The following is a 24,856-nucleotide window of genomic DNA, read 5'->3' as shown; positions in this document are numbered from 1 at the left end:
TTGTACTTCTATTTCCGTATGAAAAGACATCAGAGGATTGGGAGAGATTTTTCTTATAGATCTAAAAAAATACATACATAAAATGTCAACTTGGCTTTCCCTATTTTTGCCTAACAACTTGCAGGATACCTTAGATAGGGTTTGTCCAACTCTTAGCTAAGACGGCAGATTTATCCAAGCATTTACCAAGAGTGTATTTTCTTCTACATACTTTAAACATTTCAATAAAACAGAAAAAAAAAATCCCAGAAGGACATTAATATCCTTAATGAAAAATCATTACACTTTTCAGAAATGTAGTTTTCATATATATCTGTATTACTTCAGTTATCCAGCAAGTCCATCAGGACAGCCCCTTGGGGTGACTGTAAAATGAAAGCCAGAGAATATTACTGGATAAAGAGGGAAAAGCCTTTCAGCCATGTACCATGCAACATAAACAAGGAAAGAAAGTAAAGGTAATTCTCATTTTCCCTCAACAGGACACCCTTAGATGGAGCTCTAGACATGCACTAGGAAAGAGATATGGGGGAAAAATGGGTCAGCGCCTGAGAAGGGAAGGAAAAAGAGGAGAATTCCCATTATGGTCTGTTCTGTATTTCGGTCTTTCTTGTCTTCCCTTCCACTCAGGGCTGGCACAGACAGTCCTGTGGCTGGTTGCAGCTATTGATGAAGCAAGACATGGCCCCAGTGATGCAGCACTGATGTTGCTCCAAGTGAAATTCAACAGGATGTTGATCTTGTTGATAAATGGCAAGGAAAGCTGGATATTAAATGAAACATTCATTAAAATAGTCCCAAAGCAAACAAAAAGTGCTCTCTATACATCTAAGTGGGATGTGATCAGAGTGTGACAGCTGAAAGGACCACTGAACAAAAAGCACGCTGTAAAATGCCATGTAGCGATTGACTAACAAAAGCTCAAATGCAGGGGGCACAAAAGAAGAAAATTTGGGGGAAATCATACATTTCAGTGTAAAATCTCTATTCATGCGGCTTAACTCTTAGAACTATGTTCGAAAACATCAAGTTAATGCACTCACCCTGGTGGATCCCTCCTACATGGTTCCCTCCACCTCCTGTGCCAAGAATCAGAGGACCAGATCCTGCCCATGGCCAAAGGGCTGGGTTACAACACTGAAATACTAGGATTATATATGGTGCTCCTTTGTAATGGAAATCAACAACTAATGGCCAAGCAACCATTATTTCCCCACTGTTCTTCTGTTTTTCAGTCATTTCTGCAGCCCTCACGTTCAGACGGGGCAGCCTGTCCACGTCAGGCTCCTTAGTGCCCCAAAACCAAGAGACCCCAACCTGATGTGCAGAAGAGAAATCTCAGACAAGTGCTGTGCTACTCAGAAGCCTACATAGATGACAGCAAAAAACAACCAAAAAGGTGGTCTGGGGAATAGATGAACGAGAATGAGTTGAGAGAAGGACCTGCTCCAGCATGAACACTGAGTAAAGCCTGTGCCAAGGAGGGGTGGTGCTGAGGGTATGCTGTTGCTTTGCATGACATTTGATTTGATAACTCTATTGATTTGAGGAGGCTCTTCCTGGTGGCTGACTTACTGGCAGAGGAGAGGCAAAATAGTTGTATTTCCCCAACCCCAGCATCTTCCCCTTCCACACTCCACCTCCTGCTACTGCACAGCAGACAGCTGCAGCAGGGTGGGGGCAAATTGTTCCATCCGCTCCCAGCCATGGGTCCCACTGGTCTCCAAGGACATCTGAGAGCACCATGGGTCATTCCAGGTCATGCCTCAAGAACAGCTGGGAGATAATGGCAACGGCATTCATTTACCAAAAAAATGAGGAAAGATTCAACTTGGAAGACCTTTTCTCTAAATTCAGAAGTTCATTTTCCCTATTGAAAATTCTGTTATTAACTCCCCAAGAGAGTTACACATACATCCCTTGGAGCTGCAGCATGAAGGCAGCGTGTCAGGGGGCAGGATGAGAGCAGCAGCAGGAGAAGGGAGCAGCAATACATCACAGCATGCACCAGCGAGCCAACCAGCTTTGCAAGGCTGGAAGGCAGCAGCTTGCAGACAGAAGTCTGTCCATCTGCATCTGCTGTCTGTCCCTCCTGCTGCACCAGCTGCCAAGGGCCGGTTCCTGGTGTTCAGCTCCTGACTTGTCTGGCTTTGGGGAGGAAGGAAACACTGCCAAAACCATTCCCATTGCTCCTCCTCTGGGGCTGCAGGCACTGGGCTCTGCAGGTGCATTTAGTTCTTTAAGTGTTGAGCACACCAGCCACAAGTCTAATGAGCGTTACTTTGTTGAGTTGGGATTTTCTTCTCCTCTTGGCTTGTGAGAGATGAGGAGGCTTTCATCTTTTTCTTCCTCCAAACAGAGGCAGCAGCAGGGGCAAAACTCACCTCTGAGTATCAGTGGGTGCTCCTGGTGATAACATAAAAGATGAGCGCACCAATAGGCACATGGGTGTAGGACAAACCAGAGCTATGTCAGTGTGCTCTGGTGAGGCAGATGGTGTGAAGTTCTGAGGAAATACACATTTTTACATGATAGTATCAGCAGCTGTTCTGACCCAGGATGTATGCAGTTGGCCTTTTCCCAGGTGATAGTTTCAGGGTTTCCCATGGTGTTAAGAAGGACTGAGATCTGTGGTAGAAATAACTGTAACATCTCAAAACTGGGGCTTGTATTACAGGTGATGGATCAATAAATGGGAGAGAAAGAACCAGGCCAGATCCTGCTGCCATGGCTGGCTACTGGCAGCTGTTTTGATTCATGCTTGCTGGGAACTGCTCAGAGCACTTCAGATGCTACCTGGTAAAATGAAATCCTTGACTCCAGCTCCTTTCCATCAGCCATAGCTGCAAAGGGAAAGCAGGTTATGGCAAGGTCCAACAAAGATCTACATGGCTGAAGGGTGCTGAAAGCCATCCGCTCAGCTGGCTGAGTAATGCCTTCTCCTGCAGTCTTAGTGGTACCAAAGGTTGGTGACAGCAGCACTCAGCCAGAAAGAGGGTTACCTGGAGAAGAATGACAATGTAGAACACAAAGTACAGTTGACTTCAGTATAAATGAAAAGAGTTATATAAGAAAACTTCCCAGACAGCATGCTAATTTCTCTTCAGCCCACCCTTGCAGAGCTGGTGCAGAGCTCCCGGGCAATGGGGAAGGGCTCACGTTGCTCATACGACTGCATCTAATTCAACCCCAAACCTAATTTTCAGCAAGAGCTGAAACCGCCCAGGTTCTGCCTCACTTATTGGGCTTACACTTAGATATGACCACCATTAACACGTGCTTACATACATACTTACCCAAACCACCTGTGGGGAACAAGAGCAAAGTGAGTTGGAGGAGGAAGCACCAGGCAGCGTGGGATGCGTGGCCGCTTCCTCACGGCTCAGCTGGTGCGTGACGGTGGCACGAGCTGACAGCAGAGAGCAGCACTGGAGATTAATTGCTTATAATGAGCAGCACCACAGCCCTCCGAAAAGGATAAACTGGGGACTGCCTGGGAAACAGCAATGTCTTAACCCTCTGTGGTGTCGGACCCCTCACTGGAAGCTTTTTGGGCATTCCATCCCTATGCCTGGAAGAGAGAGAGTTTCTGAAGAGCATTGGCCTGGATTTACACTTCAGTAAAGAGCCTGGGTTTGGGCTTCTGCCACTCCAAAGAGCTGCATGAAGTGACTCTTTCTCTCCTTCTCTCTCTTTCTTCTTTTCCCTTCTGTCTCTTCCACTTTTCCTCTCCCTATCTATGTACATTTTTCATAAAAAAAGAAAAAAGAAAAAAAAAACAACAAAAAAGAGAAGGCCCCCAAGTCAGGACAGCTATCTGAGCTAGCCCTTCAGACATCACAGGATCACAGGGTGGCTGAGGTGGGAAGGGACCCCAAAGGGCATATTTTCAGAAAATGAATATCTGCATCCCCTTGGTAGGACAAAGGAAAATGGTTTCAAACTATAAGAGGGGAGATTTAGATTGGATATAAGGAACAAATTTTTTACAGTGAGAGTGGTGAGGCACTGGGACAGGTTGCCCAGAGAGGTGGTGGATGCCTCCATCCCCGGAGACATTTAAAGTCAGGCTGGATGGGGCTCTGAGCAACCTGATGGAGCTGTAGGTGTCTCTATTCTTCGCAGAGGAGTTGGACTAGATGGCCTTTAAGGGTCCCTTCCAATTCAAACAATTCTATGATTCTATGATTCTGTTTCAGGAGGCAGAGGAACTGATGGTCTGAGTTACACAGAAGCAATGCTCTCACCTGGGAAAACTGGGAAGAAAAAAGCCAACCACTGAGTTGCAACAGCTTTATGGAAAAGTACTACAGCTTTTCATTGCTGTTTTCATTTCAGGACTGACCTAGATTTCTATGCGCTGGAAAGGTGGGGCTGTTACTGAGCTGCAGAAGAACCAAACTGACCCAGTCTGAGCAGAACTGCCATTTGGGGTCATTTTTCCCGCTTAAAGCAACCCAAGCTGAATTTTCTGGGAAGGTATGGTTGCTGGATCCTGCTTTGTCATCAGGGACATGGGCAGGCACCTGTTCTGAGAGCAGAGCACAGGCGGGTGATGAGAGGAGCCCCAGGAGGGGGCCAGGCATGACAGCTGGCTCTGGGCAGATGTCCGTCACAGAGACTGGTGACAACAGAGCCTCAAATTAGGGCACTGGGTCACTAACCACAAAGGAGAGATCAATTCACTTTGCAACATGTGGGAAAAAAAGAGCTTAAGGTTTGTGCTGTGGTGTTTATTTGGATATGTTCAGCCTGCTGTCTGATCCAAGGCACAAGGCTAAGAAATGCTTTTCTAGAAACCTTGAACTACAGCCATCCCAGACCTTTTTGACTAATTCAATATTTGTTGCATAACTCTTCCTTAAGGATATCTATTTGAGATAACAGACTCAGGACTGTTAATGTTCTTCTGCAAACAAGAGAGGATGCTTTTCTCCAGCTGATTGACCTTATACTCTGAGACCACAGATCGTGCAATGGTAGGAACTGTAGCTTAGCTGTTAACTGAGGGCTTCCCCAAGACATCTAAGCTAAAAATACTCAATGTCAGACCTACTATTGTTCAAATCATTTAAATAACACTTTGATAATGAATTGTATAAAGTATGGTTTTTTACTTATTTTACAGGGTTTTTTTTTACATATAGAACAATTATGTATATACATTGACGAGAGACAATATTTCAATCAATTTCAGTGCTCTCGTGTCAAAGTAATTCAACTCCAAGGGGTAATATCTATTTTTATAAAGTAATATGATGGATTTAAAAGATTCTAAAAGATTCTTTACTCAGATTAGTTATAAAAAGAATCTTCTAGAATTGTTAAATGCTTTCCTAAATGATAAAAGCCGCATGTCTGACCAGAGCAGTTTACAGGGTGAAATCATTTTGTGCAACAGACAGCTGCTCTAGAGCATCCTAACCTCATCCTTGTTTTCAAACATGGCAATTAAAACAAAACAGACTATTGCATAACACGCTTCCTTAAATAATGTATCTCACAATGCAGTCTCAAAGAAAAGACAGGAAAACCTTACTTGCAGGGACAGCTGTGTAGCTGAGATTTGCTTGTTTTATTTTTCTCTCCAAACATTACTGATAAAGAATGTGCTTTTAAGAAACTGCAGGCTAATGCGTAGACAAGGGAAAATGTCCTCCTGCAACAGACAAGAAGTCTCTCATTAGCAAACTGATGGAGTTCTACTATAAGGCATTAGTGCAGCTGGCACAGTTCCTGAGAATAGAATTATTCATTGCCATGGTTACCCGTGCTAGAAATATTGCCCTCCGCAATCAGTGTAAACAAAGTTCCTTTCACAATGGTATAAAAATTAGAGCGCTTGAAGCGATTAAAGGAAATGATAAAATTGTAAAGAAGTTGAAGTTGTGCCTTGCAAGCATGGTAGCTTTTCTAACACTGGGGGGTTTGAAAGCCTTCCGTGAGGAGCTGATCCTCTCCCAGCCGCAGTGATGCTCAAAGCTCCAGGCGGGCACTGGGAGCTGAGGGCAGAGCCTGGTGGGGAGGGCAGCACTGCATGCCTGTGTGCTTCTCACACCGCACCAGAGGGATGGTTATAGCTGCAGATAAAAGGTAGCTGGGTATCTCACAGAGGGGAAGTGAAGCTCCGCCTGTGAATAACAGCGTGCAGCTAATGTGCATCAGCCAACCATGCCTTGGGGTGCCCCAGGCCCAGCACTGCCACCACGCATGGGGCGTGGGTGTCCACTCTGCTCTGTGCAGCCTCACCTCCAACACTGGGTGCAGTTTGGGTGCCACAGTGTAAGAGGGACGTAACGCTATTGGAGAGCATCCAAACGAGGGCTACCCAGATGTGAAGGGTCTGGAGGACAAGACACGAGGAGCAGCTGAGGCCCCTGGTTTGTTCAGCCCAGAGCAGAGCAGGCTGAGGGGAGGCCTCATGGCGGCTGCAGCTCCTCACAGGGAGCGGAGGGGCAGCGCTGAGCTCTGCTCTCTGGGACAGCAACAGGGCCCGAGGGAACAGCATGGAGCTGTGTCAGGGGAGGGGCGGGTGGGGGTTAGGGAAAGAGTCTACAGCAGAGGGCGGAGGGCATGGAACAGGCTGCCCAGGGCAGTGGGCACAAGCTGCCGGAGTTCAGGGAGCATTTGGACACTGCTCTCAGACATAGGGTATGGATTTGGAATGGTTCTGCGTGGAGCCAGGAACTGGGCTCCTCTCCTGCAGCTGCTGTGAGACACCTGTGGGTGAATACCCAGTGATGAGGTGGGCAGGCTGTCACATAGGCAGGCTCCCTTCCTAACATGAGAAAGAAGGGTGAGCTGAGGCTTGTAGAAAAACATTCCCGTGTGATATCAGCAGCATCAGCTTCAGTATACCTGCTGTAAGCCCCTTCAGGACATTATGCCCCAGTTTGAGGCAGAACAAGCTGGCACTGCTGCTACTTATGACGAAATTCGTCCGTCCCTCCTGATACACCTCCACCATCTCCAAGCAACAATCCACACCGCGCAGCCTGAGGGCTTGTGTGTCCCCCTTCACTGTGGGGACAGCGCTGAGTCTGGACAGTCCCCAGCCCCAGCACTTCTCTCCAGTGTGGTTCTGGCAATGCTGTGACCTGTGACACTTCTGGAAAACATCTCTTTTGTTCATCCGTGTCATGGTTTTATGATTTTTGGTTATTGGTATTCCACATCATAACATCATGTAGTGTATGTACCTGGTTCTCAGAAGAGAAGGACTACTACATTCCCCAGGGGACTTTGCTGCCCTGTTACCGTTTTCCGGTCAGAGGGAAAGAGAAAACTGTTTGCAGATCACGAGGTGATCCCTTCTCTTCTCGTCCCGTCTCTCATCCCGGCAGCATCTCACTCCCCAGCTGTCTCACCGTCAGTATTAGAGTAAGGCCTACCTTAACTTTGGACACTCTCTCTCATTTTATTGGATTCATTAGCTTAAATTGTAATTATATTGTATATTATTTTGCATTCTGATACCTTATTTAGTAAATTAGTTTGTTTCTCCTCAGATCTTTGCCACTGTTTTATTTTTAGGCCCATCTCCCTACCCTTTTTCCCTTTCCCGGGGTGTGGGTCCGTGGGTCCCCCACCCCATTCGTCACAGAACAGGGCCGAACCTGCCCGTAAGCCGTTGACAAGCCGGAAGAAAAGAAGGTTCGGGGGGACCTCATCAGTGTGTACAAATATCTAAAGAAAAGGTTGCAAAGAGGCTGGAGCATGGCTCTTTTCAGCAGTGCCAAGTACCAGGACAAAAGGCAACAGGCAGAAACTGGCACACAGGAGGCTCCATCTGAATACCAGCAAGGACTTCTGGTGGGAGATGGAGCACTAGCACAGGTTGCCCAGAGAGGTTGTGGAGTCTCCTTGGAGATCATCGAGTCACTTCGTGAGGCTTAACACTTGGCTCATCAGACAGATGTCAACAATGGCTGCTTTCTGGCTGCATAGTGGGGGCAATGAGTAACTATTGCTGCTGCCCTAAGTCAAAATGTGGAAGTGAGGAAGGAAGTAAAATATCCTTCTGTCACTGGCATTACTTCCTAGTCTGGTGTTTCTTCAACTGGTTTCATAAAAGTAGAGAGCCTGCAGCAATAGGCAGATCAAAGCTATGCAGGACCCAGCAGAAATGCCATCTGGTGTCATGAGCATCTGTAGCCAGGTCTGGCTCAAGGCATGCTAGCAGCATCTTCTCACTTCAACTGAGGAAGGACTGGAACACCCCTGTGACACTTCTCCATGATGTTGCCAATTTACCTCAACACCCTTCTTCTCCCATTCCTCTCCAGCTCTTTAATCCCTCCTTTGCAGAGCAAGGAGGAAGCTGCAAGTCTACTTGGGGAGCCCTGAGAGCAACACCATTGCAGTCAGGGAGAGGGAAAGGCAGCTCAGTGGCTTTTCTATGGCTACTTGGTCATGCTGGGGATTTACAACTGTCATCCTGTGCAGAAAAAAATGGGAACGAAGGTTTTTCATCCCCTCTTCTTAATCAGGTCATAGCCACATCCACCCTTGGTGAATCTGGGCAGGATGGGAGAGATGAGAAGAGTGCTGTTGCACTATGCCCCTAGCCACATCTCACATCACAGACAGTGGGGTAAAATGTGAAGTATTTAGTTTTGCAAAGCCTCTCCTGCAACAGGATCACTGTCACCTCCATTTTAGAGGTGGAAAAAGCAAAGAGATTGAGTTTTGCATGGAAGGTCACAGAGGACATCTGTGAAAGGCTATCACAACCTGACTGCAGTCCCCTGCCATTCTCTGGCTTTTCTCCTTCCCCAGCCATGGTCAAACAGCGCTGGCAGGCTTCGTGAAGCCCTGCAGAAAAGCTCTAGGGATGAGAGAGTCAGTTCAGTGATGCAGATCAAGACAAGGCAACAAGCAGATCAACAAAGTGATCCTAACCTCTGCTCGACAGCCAGGGCTGCTCCTGGTCCACCAGGGCATCAGTGATCCTCACTGCTTGCTGCACTTCTCCACTGGGAAGTCTGAAACTGCCATGGGAGCTACAGGTCAATAACCCCTGAAGGAAACATTACATGACATACTCCTGCACATCATCCAACTGGAGAGAAACAGAGGTGACAAGATAACACTGAATTGAAATCCCAAGGGGGAAAGAAGAATTGGGGAACTTGTTAAGAAGCTTGCTGCCATCTGGAAGGCAGGAAGAGGCATGGGTCTGTGAAAGCGTGGCTCTCTGGGGAAAGCCTGGCTGCTTGCAGCTGGCACTGCAAGATGAAAGGATAGGGAATAGCTGGTAGGCCTGCCTGGCCCGTGGAAACTGGAACAGAGGATGAAGGGAGGGTCAGTTTTCATTTTCAGGAGACTTCGGGGTATGTAGCAGAATCTAAAATAATCACCTTGTGCTGGTTGTTGTCCTTGGCATGAACAGTAACTTTGTGGCCCAAAGAGCTTAATTGAAGATACAAAGGGAGAAACAAGAGCACACTGCGCTCTTGATTTACTAACAGCAGTCTTTTGTGCTGTTCATTGGTTCAGAGCCATCTCCTAGGTCTTAACCCTTTACACCTTAGTTACCATGAAACCCTGTGGTCTTCCTTGACTATGCATTTTATCTTACAGAATGGTAAGAACTGTTCTCTTTGAGTTTTCCCCAAGCTCCCATCACTGATCTTAAATCTGGGGCATGGAGAAGGAAGAGGAGACCTATGCCATGGTAACAGATGCCTTTGAATTAGTAATTGGTTTTCTAGTAACTGATAGTTTCTGCAGTTCAGCCCAGTGAACACCAGCTTCACACTGGCCTTCTCTTATGGAAACAAAGTACAAAAGGCTTTTGCTTTTTGTTAGTCATGTAAATCCTCCGATGAAGCCCATTCTAACAGAAGGGTAGTAAAAGGCTGTGCGATAAATAGTGTTGAGTGTTTTCCTGAGCTCAGGCAGAAATGCAAGGTTTCATAGTTCGGACTGAGGATCCCAGTTGTTTCAGAGCCAGGGGCTGACATTTGCCTTTGTGCTTGTGCTCTGATGTCTGTTTTGTTTTCTGATACAGTCATTTATTTTAAATAGGTCTGAATACATGTTACATCTTGAGAGAGAATTAGGATTCAGCATAGACAAGTCAACTTAACCATGTAATCTGGTCCAAGTGTTTCTATATATAACTTGCACATTTATGGATTTTCTATCAGAACCTATGACCAAAAAAAAAAAAAAAAAAAAAAAGCAACATCAGGCAAATTCAACATTATGCAGTGGTCACAGACATAAGCTTCTGAGAAAGCAATAGGCAGCACGGCAATGGGTGCAAGCATCCATTACGCAATTGTTGCACAGGAGCATTTCTTAGTGATTTGAATGAACCTGTTCAGATGCAGTGGCTGCAAAATCAGATCTGAAATGTGGTATGATAGTGACTGGATATAGTTTAATTAGAAAGATCAAAAGCTTAATTTGTTATCACAGGGAAAAAAATTATATCTATAAGCAGAAGAATAGCAGGACTGATTTCTTCACTGTAAGTGCTACACTTCTGTATGATATGTTATCTGTCAGTAAAAAAAAACAGTGCATAATGTGAAGGGTAGAAACTGAGAGAAATACAGAGGTAGATCCAATATATTCCTACTGTAACAATACACCAAGACTAGCTGTATTCTTGAATGCCGTTGTTTCAAAGTAATATTCAAACAATCCAGTTTTCATTACTGTCATATTTTTGATCCTTTGATTTTCTTAACAGAATAGGTGTTTTCTGTGCTTACATTAGGTTTTAATCAGTATCTTCACAGTCACGATCAAGGTCAGATTTTTTACTGAGACACACCGACTGTTTATTCAAAACCATTTTATTGCAAAATTTGGTTGTGTTTGCATCTTTACAGGTGATCAAATGTAGCTGGGCAGGAATGGAACAGATGTGCTTTACATGACATACAGATTTGGTGCAATTTCTGTCCTTACTATACTGTTTGGTCATATAGGTGTTTGGAGATTGCCCTGCCTGCTCTCAGCCCCAAGCAAGGAGCTGAGAAGAGCTTGTTCCCATGCTCTGGTAGCTTACAGTTGAAGAACACCATGTAAATAACCCACCAATTCCACTGTCTGATGTAGCACAGTATCTGTAATGCCTTCACTACTTCTGCATCTGCATGACAGCCTGAACAGCATAAACTTTGCCCTTAGTATTCCTGTGAGATAGAAAATTGCTTTTATCCCATATTATAGATGTGGAAGTGAAGTGTATGCCTTCAGTTACTTCTTGAAGCACTCTGATACACAAAGAAAACTCGGAGGCAACCACCACCCTGTGGTGGTTCTTCACTTGCCTGTGAAGCAGGCAAGGACACCTCTACCCATACGACTCTTGGCTGCCCTGAGTTTAGCTGCCTAAATGTCTCCCATCACCCCACGCTTCTATGATGCTGCTGCACCTCTAACCAGTCAACTTCTGCTTATTCAGGGCTTCGACTTAGATCTTCACTCAGATCTCTCCTCTGTCCAAGGGGCCCATGAATTCCAAATGACACCAACAGAGAGGGCCAACACAGCTGGAGGAAGAGTCTGTCCCTGACTCTCACTGCAATGCACAGGTTATTTGTTATCAGCACAGACTATATGTTAGTCTTTGGAGTAGCAGTGGGAGATATACTTCAACAGGCTCCAGTCTTTTCCTCCTTGCACTTGTCTTGTTCTATTTAAAATGGTGTCTAGGGGCTCAATTTCTGTCTTTATCTTTTAAAACAATCATTTTTCTTAACCTGGAAGAATACACATAGTAGTAAAGGACAAGTCCTCCTCATCAGTCAGAAGAAGAGACCTCCTGTTCCCAGCATCTGAGTTTCTGAGCCAAGTGCTCCGGGTGTTCACAGAGCAAAAGGAGTGAGGTGTCATTAGAGATGAAGCAGGTTCTTACTCCTCACCTGCCACAGCAGCAGCCACGGCTGCTGAAATAACCCCTCGCAGAAACCTTTGAGCCTCCCTCCCACAGCCCCCTCGAGTCACTGTGGAATGGTTTTAATTGGAAGCAGATGTGCAGTGTGGTAGGTAGAAGCAGGCGTATGCTCAGTGTGAGCTCCTAGCAAATAACTTCTGTATGATCACTTCAGAAGGTAAAAATACCATGATTCACAGGAAATAATTTAAAATGAGACTAATAGTCACTTACAGTCAGTTGCCTGGTCAATATTCCTTACCAATTATTAGGAGTCAAGAATATTCCCTCACTGGATAACTTTGCAAAATGAAGCATTCAGATTCAACAAATGGGCCAGAGGGAGATTTCCAAGCCATTATTTCTGTTGCAAACATTTTGGGGATTCCACTTTTCCAATAAGATGGCCATGAAAATCATAGAGTTGTACTGTTGTGAATGACCTGGGTTTTAAGTGGGCAGGGACCTTTAGCTGAATAATAGAAACTCAGCACATTGATTTCAGAAAAGAATTTTTGGACCAAATCTCCTGGTTTTGTCACTCTTCTCAACGTTTTTTCATCACAATGGATCTGCCAGGCTACTGTAGTCTGGTTTCATGGAACAAGTTAACAGCTGCATCACACATCTGCGGTTACCAAGACTAACATGGTTGTTGTGCATTTGCTCTACACTTCACTGCAACACCTTTGCTCCTCAAAAACCCAGTAGCTGTGCTTGGACACAATCAGGCAATCTTCTGCAGCAGGGAATAATTTAATCAACGACTCTTTTTCTTCCAGATGTGTAGGATAAAACATGAAAGTACAACAGGGAACATAGGCAAGAAGGCCCGAATGTAAAATTGCTTATGCGTTAAATCAACCTTTTTTCAGCCTCATTCCAGCTACTGGCAAGAAGAGTTACGCTTGTATGAACATAGGGCCGATGTATACCGTGTCACCGTGTCCTGCTCCTTACTTGCATTGTGAGCTTTCTCATACCTTTTGTTTTGTTGTTCCTCAAAAATGTTTGAGCCGATTTTATTTCTGTTCTTATTCTATCAGGTTCAGTATCTAAATAGACAACTGGTAGCACGGGGGAGGCCTTTTGAAACTCAGCTGAGTGAAGAAAACAAATGTAAGAGTTACAACTAAATTGATGCAAATGCTTCATGTATCTTTGAAATGCATGAAATGTACAGAAAGTTACAAAACAGAGTTCTAACAAATGTCACTTCACAGTCACAGTGGTCAAGCTCCAGGTTTAAAGGCAAGAAATGAAGCTTTCAGTGCACTGCCCTGTCTGGTTGTTATGCCAAAACTGTGGCTCCGAAGTTGATCTGCGCCAAGAGAACCAGCTTCCCTGCTGGCTTCCTGACCACTGAAACCGGGAAGAAAAGGTGATTTGAAAAATAGAATGAAACCCGGCCCATTTCCATTGTCTTGGTGATTTAAAGGCAATACAAACAAACAAAACCGAACAAAATAAAAACATGCTGATGAAACAGAAGAACCTGAAGACCAAACTTCATTAAGATTTACGAAAGCCCTCCCCTAACTAGCAAATTCAATCTAGTTATTTTGTGATGTTATTAGTAAAACTGCTACGGGCATTTCTACATTAAAATGAAAGTGCACACATGCCCGAGTACTCTCTTCTGTGCTATTCTGGGGACATAATTCCCTGATGTCTTGCTTTCAAAAGCCTAGTATTTTCCAGTGCACTGAGTAGATCGACTCTATCTTTAATTCAAACATCAAAAAGTAACCTCCACATTCATCAATGAAAAGTGACAACTGATTTTATTAACTGTATTCATTATAACACATAATATGACAGTGGGAATGTTTTTCACTGTAAGATTTTTGAATGGAAGAAAAGTGCAGTTAGTCTGAGTTCCTTACATTCATTAGAAGCAAGACTATTGAAACCATCAACATTTACAATGACACATAAGCAAACACCAGAACCAGTGCCAATAAATATGCAGAGTACCAAAATAAATATTTACAGAATTAAAAATAAAACAAACATTGATTAGTATATCCTCGTGAATTGCCAGGGAAGAAAGTCACGTATTGCTATCAGTTAAGTTTTCCATATGCTAAGAATAGAGTGATTTGAGGAGACACGTATTCATGGAAGTTTGCAGAGGTGGAAAGGAGAAGATACACCTAACAATCCGGTACAGAACCACCTCCTGGAGTGTTCTGATCTTTCACTCTGAAAAAGTTGGTGCATGCAACCTAGCCAGATCATTGGCAAACCGTTTAGATAAAAGCAGGGAGGTCTGGCTTTCCTCACTCGTTATCTCAAATCGGTCACATGCTACCTTGCTGGGGGTGGTCGACAGAAAACGCAGGGGAAAACTGTAATAAGCAATGATTTGTCAGCTATAACACGTCAAGTAAAAACAGATGAAGTGACTTCTAACAGGACACATCTGTCCCTTTCAGCACGTAGGAAGCCCCGGGAGCATCAGTTTGTCAGATGCAGTGTGGAGCAGTCCTTGCTACGTTTTCCTCAGGCACACTGTGATGTTTAAGCAGAGCTGAGCTGTGATAACAGGCTGAGGACCTTCTATGTTTCCTGGACTTGCTGAATCTGTGTTTTCCACCAGCCACTTCCATATCTCATTTTCCCTTTCAACAGAGCCACAAGCCACCAGACTAGAGCTTTTCTGAGACAGATTGCTGACAAATATAGCAAGGAAAATTCAGATGGGGCCGGACTATGGGATCTCTGCTCAGCCTCAATACCAACCAACACCACTAACAGGCCCACTGATCTCAGAGGGAACACTGGTGGGCAGAGCTGTTGCGCAGCATCCCACAGCAGAGCATTTACTTCAACTTTACATGAAGGCAACAATTTTAATCTTGCTCCGTCTTTTGGAAAGCAGGGTAACATTACTTCATCAGATGCTGCAGAGAAGTACGTGCCCTCTACCTAGGATTTGGGGCTGCCTTATCCCACTCCACTCCCTCCAGAGCTTGTCCTTGGCCGTAAGGGTGCCAGCAGCCCCCACCGCCCTGCCGGGGCACAGATCTTCACACATCCCTGGTGAAATGAGAACCAAACATACCATGCAGTGGTCATAGGCTACAGAGGGTGTGGAAGTACCTAAGCTAAGTGCCTTACTCCCTCAGCCCACAGGTTACAGGTGGGCTGGGCCAGACCCTTGGGTTTGCTGCCATGAACTGAGAAACATCACCAGATGCATAGCTTTTACACCATAAGGTCAGGCTTAATTCAAAGCAGAGGTAGCCAATGTTCTTTTTATGAGCATATTATGTTCAAAGCCTCCAGTGCATCTGCATAAAAAGCCCATGGAAGCAACCTGATACTGAAATAGCAACTGTTTTGATGCAATATCATCCAAAATAATAACAATCTGTTCATGTTCTTACCATTCAATCTGTAGGCATCGCTCTCCCTTAAGACAGATTTAAGATGTTGCTACGAAACAATTAAAGGGAGTCATAATCAGTTACCATATAAAAAAAAAAAAAAACCAAGACATCATAAGCAGGGATTTTAGTGCTCTGGAAAGGATCTGGTTCTGTTTTTGCCATCAGAAGTTAAATTAAGGAAGGCAGTGATTGTGTTAACTGTAATTTAAACATGCTGAGCACTGGAGTTCCATACAGAAGTGTCTGCTTGTTAAAATGCAAAAACAATGGAAAGACATGTTTTGCATTCAGATCAGTGGAAGTACAACTACAGTAATATTAAAGACTGCACAATCAGCTGAATAATGTTCATCGTCTGAAAAAGGGAAGACTTATTTAAGAAACACTTCCTATTTCCTTAAGGATTAAGAGATTAAGAACCTTCTCCAGCTCTTACTGGGTTCAGTGGAAGCTTTGCCACAGCAGAACTGGGCCTTAGAAAGAGATTGTCAGATTGTGTTGGCAAACTTTTCTAGCTTTGTGGCCATACCTGCATTAGCTTCTACTTCAGAGCACCACTTGGATGTGATATTATAGGCAAAGCAATCTTCCTTTAGCCATTGCTATAAGAATTCTTAACAGAACAGTTTACTTTCCTTGCCTTGTGAAGTATAGAACCTTTTCCCCTCTCCAGTACACCTTTGGCTCTATTTATTTAAATTTATACAGAAAGGAAAAAGAAATGCAGCTCTTACCAAAGATAAAGAAAATCTGAGAAAAGTCTCCATAACAAACAGCCTCCAGCCTTTTCCACATGCGTGACATGCTTCCCTGCTAGATTTGATAAATTGTGCACAACAGAGAAGTGGAAGGATATATGCCACTCTGAACAAAACATCACTCAGCATCCTCACCCACATGTATGAGATCACACAGCACATTTTAAGTATCTGTGCAGCCTGTTCTGAAGGCAAATTCATTTTTTCCATTCCAAGGAGTAAAGCCCTTTTGAAGATCACATTGGCAGCAGCTCCTCCTTTTGAGTGATGGAGGGCTAGGGCAAAAATCTCAATTTCCCAACCAAGTGCAGTATGGCTGAGTGAGAACAAGAGACAGAGGGGGGGGGGGGGGGGCGGGAGGGATTCCTAGGCAATAGTTTTGGATGGAGAAGCTCCGCAAGGAAGAGATTTAACAAACTTGCTTTTGCAGGAGTAAAGACCCCAGGTTGTGGCTTGAGTGGTTATAGCTCTTTGCATATGGCATATCCCTTTGCATAAGGCAAGTTGTTCCATTTTCCTTTACAAGTAATGGAGCTAGAAAACGCCAAATCAACACTGACCATTCCAACTGAGGTGCTCACTGGGAAGACAAGATGTGAGCTAAAGACGATCTAAAAACTTTCTGTGAGTCAGACTAAAAATCAGCTGACCTCTGAAAGCAAACAGTGGGACAGATTTGGATGCTTTCTGCTCACAGCAAACAGCATGTGAACCACTGGAAGGGAAACCCCCAATGGAAGGGAGGGATGCTCCGTGGGGACCAGTCCCAGGCTACCAAAGGACAACTGGCAGCAGCTCTCAGATGAGTCAGTTGCGCAGTACTGCCAGGACAAATGGGGTTATGTCATCGTAATGAAAATGTAAACAAAGCAAAACAAACAAAAACAAAGCATAAACCAAAACCAAGAGAAAAATAAAGAAGGGAAAAGCCAACATTAAAAAAAAAAATACTGCAGAAACTGTCATGTATAAACTCTGTCAAGAGTCAATTCTGCAACATCTTTAAGTGTAGTCAAATTGCTCTTCCGAGACAGAAGCCTTGGCCTTTCGTATCAATAACTATGAAAATGCATTTCCAGGCCACCTTGCTCCAACTCCCACATTATCGCTGTTAGATAACCATCTGCCTTACAAGTGGCTATTGTTACTGTGAACTGTCTGTACCATTATCTTGCTGAAAAGCCTGTTCTGAAAGTAGTCCATTAGAGCAGGCAAAAAAAACCTCAGCATGGCCACGTAGCAGAATCAATGGCTCCCTTTGATCTGCAAGCTTGTTCAGCACTACAAATCTAAAAACAACTAGGGTTTGCTTTGCTAAGCAAAGCCTGTTAATTTGGCTCATCTGCACTTATAGCATCTTACTGAAAATGCCATCTGTATCAGACGTTTTGAAGACTTTGGTGCAATATTCGCTTAACTTAGATAAATAATTTAGTAAGAGATTCATTAAAAAATAATCAGTGAATTAATTTTCATAGTGTACATCTGTGCACGTAATTTTTAAAATTCAGTCCTCTACTACCCTGAATGATGGCAAGGACATTCACAGTGGATGAAGGAAGTGCTGGTGATTGATGGAGTAATAATGAACATAGATGTTTCTTATTCTAGTCATGAAATTTCTTCTGAAATCTATTACGTGTATTTGAGTCCTATTACCGGCAAGAGCAAAATGCATATGCGCTACAGGTAATGTAAGAGCCTTAATGTCTGCTGCAGGCCACACATATAGTACAGATAATTTAACTCCTATCATGACAAAAGAAGTCCACAAAAACATCATTTCATGCTAAAAAAGGGAAATCTTTTGTGCTGATATATATAGGACAGGAATGTATACCACTGAAATCACAGCAGATAGCTAAAAACGCTACGCAATATATAGAAACAGCCTAAGAACATACAAAATCAGCAGTGACCTGAAAGTGCAAAGAGTATATAGAACTAAATGCCAAGTTCTGATCTATAAAATCCTTTATGAATGACATACAAGCTGGTAATTACAAAGCATCACTTGGACCACAAAACAACAAAGAAAACAAATAAACAAAAGTATTCAGTAAGAAAATCGAAACAATTACAGAATTGGGAATGTTATCTTTGGGACTCAGAACACCACTTCTACCTCGATACCTACTGAAGCCAAGGAAAACATATGCCTGAACACAGTAATATAAATAAGGATGCAAACCACCACAGAATGCCTCAGGACTATTACCTCTGTACGTCTCAGCCTTTAAATCCAGCAAGCCATTAACTGTTTGTTATTAGGCATCTCGCGGTATTTTACAGAGATATTTCAGGAATTAAATATAGGTGTAAAGAAAGCCTTTGAACCTCCTTTCAGTGATTGTTTTAGGCATTGTGCAGAGTTATACAAATATTTCCTTGAAAATTGAAAGCCCTAGTAAATATTAAATTTTCAATTACCTTTTGAAATATTAACATAGATGGCTTAAAGACAAAAGCGAGTTTTATAAATACAAAGTTAATCCAAGCATTAAATTGTATTTTTACTCTCACACGACCATTACCCTGAATTAACATCAGCGTGTCGCAATGATTCAAAACACTGACGCCCTTCCACAGTTACTTTCCCATTTTCCTTTTACGGATATGATTGTCCTTAAAATATGTACATAGCAAGCAGCCGAATGAACCACCAAGAGATCTAGAGGACGTACTTACACAGGGACACGACAGAAATGACCGCAGAGCACCTGGCCTGGCAGGCGAGCACAGCCGTGCTCCCACCCCACACCGGGCACCAGCTCAGGGCTGCTGGCTCCGCACCGCGGTCAGCACTGAGCAGCCAGCATGCAGGGGAAGGAGGAAAAACAGGGCAGAAAACAAAAGAGAGAGAAAATGAAGGGCAGCCAAAGCATTTTAATGATGATTCTTGTTAGTCAGTAGGTGAGAGGGAGCTAGTCTAGTGTTAGTCAATTGGTTTCTTGATACATACATGCCACAATGCAAACGAAACGCATACAATGAATAATTTGCCACAGACAAGTCCTGCAGAAATGGCAGCTGATATCTTCTAGTGATTCAAAGAAGCACCCCTCGTACTACCTGCAATCAGTGCTTCCAGATCTGTGTATTACCCACTGCATCCTCCCTCCCTCTCGACTTCCAGTACCCTATAGCATCTCTCTGTACAATTTATCCATAAACATAATGGAGAATTAAGATGTTTTTTTCAGAGTTGTCATGCAAGGAAAGATACGCTCCTTATAGTCACATGAAAACAGAACAGAAAAAGGGATGTTAGGCTTAGGGCTGAACACTAGGATAACATTCCACGTTCTGTACATCCAACCTTTTGAGGGTAATTTAGCTTTAACTTTCTAAAACGCGTAAGCAGAGTTAGGCCAAATGCAAACCTCTCTCTCAGGCAGCCATCACCAGCGTGTTGTGAAACAGACGGGTGGTGCATCCCCTCAGTCTGCATGTGGGGGTGTGTGTGCATGACCATATTTGCACAGGTGTGAGTGTGCAGGGTGCGTGTCTGCCCGTGTGCATGTACGCGGGGAGGAGGTGCGCTCTGACTACACATGCATATGTACAACGTGTCCGTGTGAGTAGGCATGTAGGAAACCACATGTAGATACGTTACAAAGGAGACATACAAAATTATCTTCTGTGAAGTGTATTAAGGTTCTTACTCAAACCATGAAAACAGGGACCGAGCAGAAAAGAACAATTTCTCCGTAGTCACTGAGGTGGTGCAGTTTGGTGTTCCATCCTGCAGTGATTTCAGAGCCAGATGCCAATTCTCCCCTGTGACCATAAGGTCATTACCTCAGTGAACCACACATATAAGACATACTTATATGTTATTCCTGGCTTTTTATGGTTTATCTATAACCTTAATATCCTTCAAATGTATATCCTGTATATTTACTTTCCTTTTTTTCTTTCAGTTTAAGAGACAACAAAACCAACTGCTATATAAGATCAGACCCATTAGCTTCAGTTATGTGAATTTAGGATTCTCTGCATAATATAGACTTATATTCTTAAAATGTATATTATTTGTCAGATACACCGGAGCATATATTTTATATTAACTGTGGTCTGATGATTAAATACTTATATCAAAATATTTTGTAAATACATAATATTCGCTTTTAATCTTCAGTGATTTTTGGAGCTTTTTTAGCGTATCATAAAAATATGTCCTCAGGCACATTAAAACCCTATTAAATTTCTTGGAAATGTTGTCAATGTCCATGTACAGTAGCCACTATTCAAAAACATCCTGGCCATTAATACATTTCTCATAAGATCCAAGCTCATCAGACCACTTTATGGACCATTAGCCTACCATATTTTTTTTTATCTCTTAAAGTAAAATTATTATTAAGAATGAAAATAAAAAGCAACAAGAACCCAGACTTTCTTTAAATAGTCAAAAACTAATTTTATATATTTTAAAAAATAATAATTAAAAAACTTGTTTCTTTCCTGGGTTCCTTCTCTGTAAGGTTTAAGCCCAGAGCAACTTTGTCTAAACCCCTGAAAATAGAGGTTTGCAATGGCAATGCTGTCAGAAACTCTGCTCTGACATGGAATGTGCCACTCGAATTAAATCAGCACTTCAGACTTACTTAACTGGGGATGCATGAGCCCATACAAAACAGAGTTTTGCTCTAATTTAAGGTACTTACACAAAGTTCTATCATTTTAGAACTGTAAAATTATCTACCTATAAAAACTAACTTTTGTTTAAACTCTAGATAATACAGACAGGTGATTTCTTTTTATAAAAAATTTGTAGCATTGAGTAAATCTGCTAAAATATGTATATATTTACAAATGGCAAGCAAGTTACTGTATAAATGTGAACAGTGTGTATATATTGGCATTTAGTAAGTTGTTTCCCTGAACCTGATTATATGTGTTATTGGACAAGTATTGATGTAAACATCCGAACCTACGTCAGGTGTCTCTGTTACCCAATTACATTAGAGCAGATCAAAACGAACCAAACAGACAAACAAAAATAGGTCTTCCTGTTGGACAAATCCACCTAACTCCTTAATTAGCTACTGCACACAAGTCAATCAAGTCTGCTGCTGAGCAGTGCTCTCATTCCTACATCAGGTAAAATACCTGTTAGGTTGTTTGTTTTTTGCTTGGTATTTTTCTCCAACATCTTGTAGACCAAACGCCACTTTCGGCGCCAGGCACCCTCCCTCCACACCTCCCCCAGGAACGATTAAGAGATAAGTGTAGTGGGGAACCTCTCACGTCGCTCCTTTTGTAACTCTTGCTCCCTTGAAGAACGCATGGCACTGCTTTGCATGAGGGAAGATACTCATTTAGGTTCATAATCCAAGTTCTGCTTCCACAAAGGCATGTAAAAATGAACCTCCCCAGTATTTAGTGCTGCAGAAAAAAGATACAAATGTAAAAAAAAAAAGTGCCTGAAAAGTTGTCTTCTCATTTTCAGCCATACAGATTCAGAAGTGCAGGCCTATGTAGTACAGTGAAGTAAGCCTTTTAGGTGCCTTCCTTCAGGTGATGCAAAACTAACACATTATTTGTGGTCTCCTATGCAGATTTTCATACACTGACCTTACTGTCCATCTTTGACTCCACCTACTCTTCAATTACTTTTTGGCACTGTCCTGGTATGTGGCAGCTTTCACCGTTGTCCCAGCTAAGCCCCTGTTACTAACTCGGCGTACTAGTACTTTAGAGACAGGAATTTTTGTTCTGTGCATTTCACTTTTGGCCAGGTGATGGTGTGCAACGTGATGGCTGTTACTGGTATCTGTTCCATGGCTAGCAGGATGCGATGCAAGGTGTTTAATGCTGATGGGTATTTTGGAGTCCTTCACTGTGCTTGAGGGCGTTTTCAGTGAGCATGTGGTCGTTACTGGAGATACGGGCTTGGAGCGTGGCATACAGGTGACCTCTTCCTCTGGGGGTGCTCCTGGTGGGTTTTCATCAGGCTCAGCGTAGAGGTCATAGAGCGCATCCCCACTGTAGCTGTCCCTGGGAAGGGTCTCCTTCTGGATGCTCACGGTACTATCTTCTTCAGGACCAGGGGTGGTGGAATCCCAGTAGCCCTCATCGCTGTTTGGGACACCTTCATGCTGTTCCTTCTCCCTGCCCTTCTGCTCCTCTTTGTGGTTGAGATGAATGGGGATCTGGTTGAGGCCACCACGTTTCACCACCACCCTGTTCTGGGCCCTCTCAGTACCTCGGTTCTCCTTCAGCCCCTCAGGTGTCTTTGTCCCTCCTCCACCTCCTCCTCCAGTCTCAGTCTCCTCTGTCTGTGACAGCATATCCCAGAACTCTTGCAGGTAGGTATCATCCACCTGGTCCGGGCTGGCCATCTCCTCCCCTCCTCCTTGGTAGGCGACCATGGTGGGGTGCTTCTTGGAGGCGCCCAGCTTGCTGGCCCCAGGGGTGCTCTTCTCACAGCCACCACTCCCGCTGCCCACATCCTCCTCATGGTCCGCAATAATATCTCCGCAGCCTGTAAGAGAGTCAAAGCTTTTCAGTGAAGTCACGTCAGCAAACATCAAACAAATACGATCAATCGATTGCTCTGAGGGTGGATCAACAGAGGAAGGGTCAGGGGCGGCTGCCGTCTCTTGACCGCTATCACAGTGAGGTTCAACAGGGGGAATAGTCGTTATTGGAATGTCACCTGTTATGGCCGCATCCTTCGCAGTCCCAACCTCTCCAGCACCCGGGTCCGGTCGCTCACCGCAGAGCTCCTCGAGTCGCCTTCCAGCAGCAGCAGGGTCCTCTCCGGGGGGAGTTTTGCTGTCCCGCGACTCCGCACCTCCCACCTCGGGCTCCTCGGCCGAGGCACACGCGTCTCCGCCACGCTTCTCCTGCAGCGATTCGAGACCGATGTCTCCTGCGCCGTTTGGAGTTTCAGACAAAGGTTTTGGTGTCTCCTCTTTGATGCACTCCAAGCTGGCAGTCAGAGACCCCGGCATAATAAGACCGGACGGGATTTCTGAGGCTTCTCCCCTTTCCTCTTTGCCGTTTTTGTCCTTTTTGTGCCACCGCATGCTGCTGAAGATCCCTTTCAGCCCCTTCTTTTGTCTGCCGCCAGCCCGCTGCTCCGCGTTCTCCGCCGCCTTGCCGTTCTCCGGCCTCCCGTTCTTCCTCAGCAGGGAGAAGAAGCTGTGTGACTTGGCCACCGAGCTGCTGGCGGAGCCGCCGAGGCCGCCGGCCGCCCGGCTCGGAGCATCCTTCCCCTGCGCTTCTCCGCTGCCCGCGTCCTCCTTCTTGCTGCTCTCCAGCACGGCGTCGGCCAAGCCATCGTGCGTCCTGCTCCGCACCATCCCAGTCTTGCTCGCGCCCTTCCCCTCCCCACCTTTGCTCCTCACCCCGAAGATGCTCGGCATGGTGCCTCCGGATTTCCTCCTCTTGAACAATTTGAAGGCGGTTTTGTTAATCTTCCCCGACGGCTGCTCGGCGGCCGGAGGCTCGGCACAGTCGCAGTGCGAGTCCATGTCTGCCGCCACCGCTCCCCGCCGCGGCCTTCTCCTCCACCTCCACCTCCTCCTCCTCCTTCTCCTCCTCCTCCTCCTCTCCGCCGCCGCCCGGTGCCCGGTGCTGCCTCACTGACAGCCCCGCCGCCGCCGCCGCCGCTCCCGCCGCCGCCCGCCTATCTCCATGGCAACCCGGAGGGGGCTAAGCCGCTTTCCTCCGCCGTGGGCCTGCGCCAGGCCGCTGTCATCCGCTCTCAATCAACCTGAGCCGCCGCAGCCACGCCGGCAGCGCCCCTTTCCTCCACCCCTCCCCAAAAGGGCTTACATAACTTAACCCGTGTGGTCCTGCGCGGCTCTCGCCCCACGCATCCCGCCGTGGCGGGCGGGCGCTGAGGGAAGCCCTCGTGCCGCACAGCCCCGTGTCCCCTGTCCCTCTGCGGTGCCCAGGGCCATGTGTCCCCATCGCCGGTGGCTGGAGGGGAGCGGTGGCCACTCGTTCGCTTGCTGAGGGAGGTTCTGTGGGATGGCAGCCGCCGTGCAAGGCTTTACCCACACCCCACATCCACCGCATGTGGTCACAGTCCCCACTCGTGGCCATGGTTCACTGCTGCCAGCGCTGTGGTGGCACGGCCACATCAGGGTGGCAGGTGGCATGCTGGCCACAGAGCCTCTCATCAACTGCAAAGCTACTCCCTGTGCAAGTTGTGCTTGTAGCCTGGAAGGCCAACCATATCCTGGACTGCATCAAAAGAGGGTTGCCCACCAGTGTGAGCACTGTCCCCCTCTGCTCTGCCCTCAGAAGACCACACCTGTAGTACTATGTTCAGATCTGAGCCCCCAGCACAGGAGAGTGCAGAGCTGTTGGAGCATGTCCAGAGGAGAGCCAAGAAGATGACCAGAGGGCTGGAACACCTCTCCTTTGAAGAAAGGTTGAAGGTGTTGGGCTTGTTTAGGCTGGAGAAGAGAAGGCTCTGGGGAGACCTCATCACAGCCTGTCAGCGCTTGGAGGGAGCTTACAAGCTGGAGGGGGACCGACTTTTTACATGGTCTGATAGTAATAGGACATGGGGGAATGGCTTTAAACTAAAAGTGGAGAAATGTAGGTTAGATGTTAGGAAAAAATTCCTTACTCAGAGGGTGGTGAGGCACTGGCACAGGCTGCCCTGAGAGCTGTGGATACCCCATCCCTGGAGGTGCTCAAGGACAGGTTGGATGGGGCCTTGGGCAGCCTGATCTGGTGAATGTAACCCTGCCCACAACAGAGAGTTGGAGCTCGATGATCTTTAATGTCCTTTCCAACCTAAGCCATTTTGTGATTCTATGAAATTAACCTGACCTGACATGTTC

The 24,856-nt window shown here is 45.3% G+C and overlaps 1 protein-coding gene across 3 annotated transcripts; it reads right to left on the bottom strand.

Annotated features, from left to right (window-relative positions):
* AMER2 (APC membrane recruitment protein 2) lies at window positions 298-24,856 on the bottom strand. Of its 3 annotated transcripts, XR_002433089.1 has the most exons (3): window positions 18,735-24,856; window positions 5,540-5,659; window positions 298-3,002 (listed from the first exon to the last, which is right to left on the bottom strand). XR_002433089.1 is itself a non-coding variant. In XM_021379247.1 (2 exons), exons 1-2 carry the CDS (start codon window positions 23,528-23,530, stop codon window positions 21,662-21,664), a joined length of 1,695 nt encoding a protein of 564 aa, XP_021234922.1. In that variant the 5' UTR covers window positions 23,531-24,622; the 3' UTR covers window positions 13,655-21,661. The 3 variants fall into 3 exon arrangements, 1 of the variants encoding a protein (XP_021234922.1); XR_002433092.1 differs by lacking the exon at window positions 5,540-5,659; XM_021379247.1 differs by lacking the exons at window positions 298-3,002; window positions 5,540-5,659 and having other exon boundaries at window positions 13,655-22,536; window positions 22,711-24,622.

Source organism: Numida meleagris, chromosome 1, assembly GCF_002078875.1.
Source record: "Numida meleagris isolate 19003 breed g44 Domestic line chromosome 1, NumMel1.0, whole genome shotgun sequence".
Lineage (NCBI taxonomy): Eukaryota > Metazoa > Chordata > Aves > Galliformes > Numididae > Numida > Numida meleagris.
The sequence above is the reverse complement of the archived record's forward strand: the minus strand, read 5'-3'. Positions and strand labels throughout refer to the sequence as shown.

Excerpts from the sequence above, each read along its gene's own strand:
- AMER2 (XM_021379247.1), bottom strand. The coding sequence starts at position 23,530 with ATGGACTCGCACTGCGACTGTGCCGAGCCTCCGGCCGCCGAGCAGCCG. Across the intron at positions 22,537-22,710 it reads GAAGGATGCGGCCATAACAG|GCTGCGGAGATATTATTGCG; the intron begins GTGACATTCCAA and ends ACTCTCTTACAG.